Below are 6,997 nucleotides of genomic sequence, written 5' to 3' on the forward strand. Positions count from 1 at the left end.
AGTTGGGCACACAGAGAGGTGGATTTGCATAGGAGGCTGCAATGAACCTTGACTGATGCCTTGTCTTTTCTTTTCCTCAGGGAGACAAGCTCCAGTGAGACAACTGAATTCTTGTAGCAGCTGCTGGACCTCAAGGCCTCATCTGTCTGATTGCAGGATTCCCTCCTCACCAAGCAACTGAGGGGACTTGGCAGGAGAGGACACTGCATTTAGACACTCCTAAACTGGCCTTGGGTTCAGCTCCTCCCCTTCCCCATCATCCCCTTAGTGCTGATCTCTCTGAGGGGAGTCACAGGACTGCCAGAACCAGCAATAACTGTCTGGAGAAGCCCTGAGACTCCCTTTTCTCTGGCCTTACCTCCTGCTTAAATGAGCACTACCCTATGGATGTGGGCTCACCTTGGAGAGGAGGGAGATCAGGGGAAGCCCATAAACTATTCAGCTCGCTCCCCAAAGCTTCCAGACCAAGGGGGCTGTCCACACGTGTAGCTCTTGGCTACATCAGATGCACCTGAAGGAGAGAGAAAGTGCTGGATTGACTGTTCTGCCCGAGGGTTTTAGGAGTGGGTGATGCTGGTGCTGGAGAGATGGCTCTGGAGAGTTTGAGCTCATTCCTTGCCCTCCATTTGTTAGTATATTTCTGCTTCCATTGAGAGAAAACCTAGTTCTTTCTTGCTCTAGTTTTCTTTTGATGGACATGCCTACATAACTTCAACACCAACTATCTGCAAAGATCTGCACACAAACGGAGTAGGGGAGAGAGATCCCAGACAGATAAATCGCCATAAAAATTAGCCAGCAGCTTCTGGGTAACCAGAGCTCTGAAAGAGAGAACAATTTTCCCTCATAATCCACTTCTCCCCACCCTTAGCACCCCTGTTTTGGCAGAGGTGGTATTTTTCTTTCTGTTCCCGGCTTGGGCCCCACAGTGCAGTGCTAGCCAGGTCAGTGGTCTTCTCACTTTCCATTCTGCAAGCCTTCCCCTTTGAGAGTGAGTGAGAAAAACACATTCCCATAACCCAATCCCTATCCCAGCTCTCCATCCCTGAATCTGCTTCATGCCTAATTGGGGTCTTCTTAGGAACCACCAAGGAGAGCTCTACAACCCATTGGAGGGCTGTCAGATTAGCCATCATTCCCCTCACATCCTCTGTGTGCACAATAGTGTTGTGAAAGCCACTGAGGACATACTGGCATTTCTGGAGACAGGTACATCTGTCAGGAAAGAGGTGGTATGTTGGAATTGGCCAGGGTCACCAAAGACATTTTTAGACCTCTTCTTTCTAAATGCTGACAGCAAAGATAGCAAACTCTCGCCATACCACCTCTCAGGCCAGCCTTGCCAAGTTTGGTGTTGAAGTGACATCATCTCAAGCCTATGCCATTCTCTTTAGCACCCAGGCACCCATTCCTGACCCTTCTTCCTCTCCAGCAGAAGTCCTGCAAAAAGGCAGAAGTGTCTCCTCGCTCCATTCCCTCAGCTGCCATTTGATGGAAGGACAATGTGGGACACGAGTGTCAGAGATCTGGGATGTGGCAGGTTGCCCCATGTGTAACACGGAGTCCCTGTGCACTCTGCCAGGTCTAACAGCCGGCTCCTCTTCTGCTTGTTTCTCATCAAGCACCCTCGACTCACTCTGCACTGCCCCAGCCTCTCCTCGTCCCCCCAGACTGGGAGTGGAGAAGGCTTCCTTTAGAGGAAGAATGGGATGGCTCTTATTCAAGGACTTAGAGGTGAGGGAAGAGCCCTCACATCCTTCTTTTCTCCCTATTGAAAATTGGTTTTGCCGCTCCAAGTCATTTAGGAAAATTTGGACACAGCTGGCTGCAATTGTGCATGCGTGGCCAGTGGGGTGAGGAAGAGGAAGGCTTTCAGCATTGCTCTGCTCTCCCCACAGGACCCACTGGTCATCAGATACCACTGCATTCCCCATTCTGCACCTCCACCCCAGCACAAAGAACCACTGCCGGGTCCAAGCACACCCTCCCCACCCCGACACTTCCACTGAGCATGTCCCCGTGCCTCCCACTCCCACCGTTGTACAGAGATCAAGAGCAGAACTCGTTTGTACATAATGAAACTTATTTTGTATTATTGCCGATCCCTTAAGATATTGTATTTTGGAGACTCTGAGATCCTATTTTCAGTATTGTATTTTATTAAGAATTAGTGCGGGCTTGGCATCTATGAACTTCTTTCTTGTAGCAGCTCGCTTTCCACTTATACTCCAGCAGCTGCTTCTTCCCTCTTAGTTTTTTTGTGGTTTTTGTTTTGCTTTGTTTTCAAGCCACCCTTTCTCCTCCTTCTATCACTTGCTCTGCATTTGCTTTATGAAGCAAAATAAAAATAAAATAAAAAGATGCAGCATCAGCCCTGGGTTGACAGGTGCTTTCATTGAAGCATGGTTGTCACACCAGCCCACATCACAGCTCTTCACCTCCTGCTCCCTCTCCTGTTCCCTGGCCATGTGCAAAATTGGTTCAGTACTGGGACTTCATGCTCCATGTCAGGGGCTAGAAACAAACTTGCATGTTTTATTTCCAGCAGCACTGTCCTTGTCATTTCTTCTGCAGTTCTGAACAAGTCAGAACTCTTCTGCCTCAGTTTCTTTCCCCCCCTCGAAACACCACTATCATCTTCTTGGAAGGAGAAAGATCATGGAAGAAAGTACATGAGAAGCAAAGAGCTACTTCAATGAAGAGGCTGTGCAGGGGTCTGTACAACAAAGACATAGCTCATAGCATGATGTCCTATCCTGTCTGAAAAAATACCTAAATCTTTTCATTAACTGTAAAAGCAGAGCAACTGCGCTCAAATGGGAAACAACCTGGGTCCTGGCTGTCAGCCTGTACCTCTGACAGTCCATTTATACTTGCAAAAATGGATAGATTTTGTGTGAAACACAAAGTAACTGAGGGTCTAGAAAACAAATTTTCATTTTCTAGCAAGCTTCAAGCGGGTTCATTAGAATTTGGTCATTGAAGCAACTCCTTGGAGTCAGCCCTCCATGTCTGGAAGGCAGCCTAAGCAGGAGTGACTTTGAAAGATGCTATAAGGTGTCCTTATCTCCCACCTCTGGCTGGGCAGGTACAGCAGGACTGTGCCACAGCAGAATGTAGGGCTTGGGGCTTACATAGGTCTCTTTCCGCAGATTGTAATTTCTTTGTGGAGAGGAGTAAAGCTATTGCCTTGCTGTTTTGACCAAGCTGGCTGTTGAACAGCGTCTGGGAGAGATAGGAGCTCTCTTTTCTGAGCCAGGTCTGTACTGCCAAGAGGGAGTTTGATGTGTGATCCACGGCAGGTTAGTCTGACATGGGTTTGCAGACCCATGCAGAGCTCCCTTCCCGCTGCCCACCCACCAATGCAAGGAAATGCCTGATCTTGCCCTGCAGTTTCTTCCTGGGCCAGAACTAGTTGTGAGTTGAGAATCTGATGTTTTCCCTGCAGCACCTCATCCAAAAGCAGCCTCCTAACCCTGTGTCAGTATGATGCACCTTCCCCCACCATGGGGTGGGGCTGCTCCCTGCACTCATCAGATTTCATCCAGAGGAAGGGCTCAGCCTGTTTTTGCTCAGCCCTGTGAAACTTCACACAGCTCTTTGAGAATTGCCTTCCAGGGAGATTTTGGCCTGCACCCTTCATAGGCACTCCAAAACAGGTGCAAGAGGGAAACTCTTAAAAGGATGAGTTCTCAGGCTTTGGCTCCTTTAACACAGCCAGACCAATCAGAACCCTTCCATCAGGAGAAAATTTCCCTTCATCTTGACAAATCCTCCTAATTCTGCAGTCTACCAGAAATCTCTGAGCTGCTCAAAGCAGACACATTAGGATCTTTTGATCCCCGCTATGCCTCCCAAAATGCACCAGTCAATCACACCTACCAATTTGACTACAGCAACTAATTAGAGCAGATTGAGAGAATTAGCAGAGCAAGAGTCACCTTCTTTACAAGTCACCTTCAGCCTCACTCAGTTGTGTTTGGTCTGCTCCCAGTGCCCCAGCTGAGCTTTGCCACAGCAAGCTGGGCTTCTGCCCACTCAGGGTCACATTTCTCAGAAGCCTCTGCACTGTCAATTCATACGAGCCCTGAACAAAAAAATGCTAACAGAACGTGGACTTTGTTTTTCAGAGACAAATTATTCCCAATTGTTCTGTTACCAGGACAATTAAAAACAACAAAAAATATAAAACACTAAGGTTTTTTTGCTGGCTGCTGCCAAAAGGGTTACTGGCAGTGCATGGCAGCAGCCTGGTGGGTATATTTTGTTTGTTTCAGAAGACATGGGCAGTTAGGGCTCTCAGGAGAGTATCCATGCTCTCTAAGCCTGGCATGATCCCTCTTGCTGTTCCCTCTTGGGATTTGTGCTAGGGAGTTGCCTCATATATCCATCAAGGGATAAACATGCTTTGATCCTGCTACCAGGCAAGAAGCCCAGGCTTTTGGACACCTTCTGGGGAAAATGGGGCAGTTGCACCCCCTCACATCCCACAGGTGCCTATGGGGCTTGTTAACAGTGATAGCACCAGATGGACACTGACCTGGCCCACCTCAACAAATCTGTGTTGATTTTCTGATCTGCTGGCTGAAATGGGGCTTTAGAGGTGAGCAGGGTGGAAGTTTTTCTTGTGCCCAGGGAAGGTGACTGTACCTTCACAGAGCTTTACTCACTAGAAATACTACTTCCTAGAAAGCTCATGTCCTGCCTATGCCTGCAAAAACAAGGATGGGGTCTGTATGGTAAATACCAATATGCCTTTGCACTGTCCCACGTGCCCACGCAGAAGGAAATCAGAGCACAGGAGAGACACACTCCTGTGTGTCCCCCAGGTACGAGGGTAAGCACCAGGTAAGCAGGCAACTTGGCTCAGCTGAAGGGTGCCAGGAGGACAGGACCGACCCAATCCTACTGTCCAGCCCCATCGTCCTCAGGCAGCATCTGCCTGCTCTTCCCAAGTCTTCAGGGAGCTCCAAGTGAAGGGTGACCCCATTCATGAGAGAAGCAGAGTCAGGTGGGCAGAGAGAGATGCAGATGCCTGTGCAATCCATTACGTCACCTCATGCAGGCATATCCTGGGATGTCTCCTCCAGACAAACACAATCTGGCCTGCCCTGCCTGTGTGACAGCTATATAACCTGGCATGTGGGTAGAAAGTTAGAAATCCCCTGTTGGCAGCTTCTCCCCACAGAGAGGGTTTCTGTGGAGCAAGATCAGGCCCCTTGGGAATGCAAGAGGCACTTAGTGTCCAGGCCTTTACTCTGACTTGACCAAAGGTGCTGTTAGTTCAGGGCTCTGCTCTGCCTGTCTCAGGGGTCTCCTGTTCCTGCAATAAAGGCCTCTGCTTCCCACCCTGAAGCTCCTTTCCTATGGCATTGACACAAACACCAGTGAGAAATGCTCTGCCTTCTTTCCTACCTGGAAGTCTTGACCCTGCTCTCACCCAACTTCCTATTTGTCTCCATCCCTGACTGGTCATCCACTTCCTCAGCCTGGTGACCACAAACTTCTTTAACCATAAAGGACAAGACAGATATTTCCCAAAATTCTGGGAGCAAGAAGGGACCGGCATTTTGCATCCCCTGTAGCTCCTCTGGGTAGCCCATCTTTGTCCTGCCCTGACAGCCCAGCTGGCACAGATGAAGGTGGCTCCCATATTCCATGGCAACAGAGGCTCCCTAGGCCAGGAAGAGCCCAGGGCAAAAGAGAAACATCTCACTGTGGGTGGTGAGAAGAACAGGTGCCTCTGGGCACCTGCTGCTTCTCCCTTTCCACAGCCCGCTCCCAGCCTCCGTGGGCAGCAGGAGGACATGGAGCAGGGCCATACATCCATGCAGGGAGTGCTGGCAAGCTCCCAAGCAGGTCTGTGTCCCCGCAAGGGAGGATGAAGCTGCTTCCCCAGGGCCAGCTGTGCTTGTGCAGTGCTGCTGGGGGAGCGCTCACCCCGCAGCGCTTCAGCTTTCAAGGAGAACAAAACCCCTGTGGGGGCTGGAGGGGCTGAGTCACACAGTGAGGAGGGTGGGGGCTCCCTGCCAGTCACGATTCTGTGGAGGAGTAGGTTTGGGGGCTGTTGTGCCCCTGAGAGAAACAAATCCCCCAGGAGTGCAGCCAGAGAGAGATGTCATTGTGAGTTTTAGGGCCAGAAAAAGGTTCAGTAACTTGAACTGGAGGTGCCAGTGGGCTGTGGTTACCAGGAAAAGACACAGCACTTCCTCAGCCCCTGCTGCTTCCCAGGTTGGGGTGAAAAGTGGCTGTTCCACAGCACCCTGCAGCAGAGTTGCCACAAGGCCATATGGAGGTAATGAAGAGTGCTGGCACGAGGGATGAGATGCTCCTGATGACTTCCATGGTGATACAACAGAGCAGGTTGAGGACAGGTTCCTGCTCCCATTATGCCAGACTTTCATGGGAAAACACTGGGATTAGAGGTGACTGCAATGTGCTCTTTGTGCGATACATGATTGTAGGACCTTGCCATGATGCAGGGGATGGCTCTTATAGACAGGAACTTTGAATTTTCCAGGGCCTAGCAGGTAAAGGCACAGCATGTGAATCTGGGACAGAACAAACCAGGCACATATGGGAGCTTTGTAGGAATCTCTTATCCCAGCTGACAGGTGGGCTTGGACTCGGGCACAAAGTCCAGCCACAGCCCAGGACAAATAAATGATGCAACTTTTCTGATGTATGTAGGCAGAGAATAGAAGGTCGTTTCTACCTCTGGATGCCAAGATTGGAGAAAAATTGACTTGAATAAGGAAAAATCAGGAATAAAGTAGCCTTCTAAGTGGCAAGGACCTGAGTGAGCCAACTGGAAAGACAGAGGCCATGCTACAGCATTACCTCTGCTCAGATGGGTACCACTGTCCACAGCTGGGGACCCTGTTCCTGAACAGATGTCATCCATGGTGGATGATTTGATACAACAGCAGGTACTTTGCTCTGCTGGGGGTGCTGCTGTCATGTAGTTTTCCAGGCTACCTGACTTCACCTGGTCTGG

General features: G+C 49.9%; 1 protein-coding gene across 3 annotated transcripts in view; it reads left to right on the forward strand.

The window, feature by feature from the left end:
- CREB3L1 (cAMP responsive element binding protein 3 like 1) overlaps window positions 1-2,431 on the forward strand; it is a 44,045-nt gene extending 41,614 nt beyond the window's left edge. For 2 of the 3 annotated variants that reach the window (XM_064715196.1, XM_064715195.1), the window contains exon 12: window positions 81-2,431. In XM_064715196.1, coding sequence (XP_064571266.1) covers window positions 81-117 — 37 coding nt within the window. In that variant the 3' untranslated portion in view covers window positions 118-2,431. The remainder of the gene's footprint in view (window positions 1-80) is intronic. The other variant, XM_064715194.1, reaches the window with a different exon arrangement.
- The last annotated feature ends 4,566 nt before the right edge of the window (window positions 2,432-6,997 follow it).

This window comes from Zonotrichia leucophrys, chromosome 5 (genome assembly GCF_028769735.1).
Source record: "Zonotrichia leucophrys gambelii isolate GWCS_2022_RI chromosome 5, RI_Zleu_2.0, whole genome shotgun sequence".
In the NCBI taxonomy this organism is placed as follows: Eukaryota; Metazoa; Chordata; class Aves; order Passeriformes; family Passerellidae; genus Zonotrichia; species Zonotrichia leucophrys.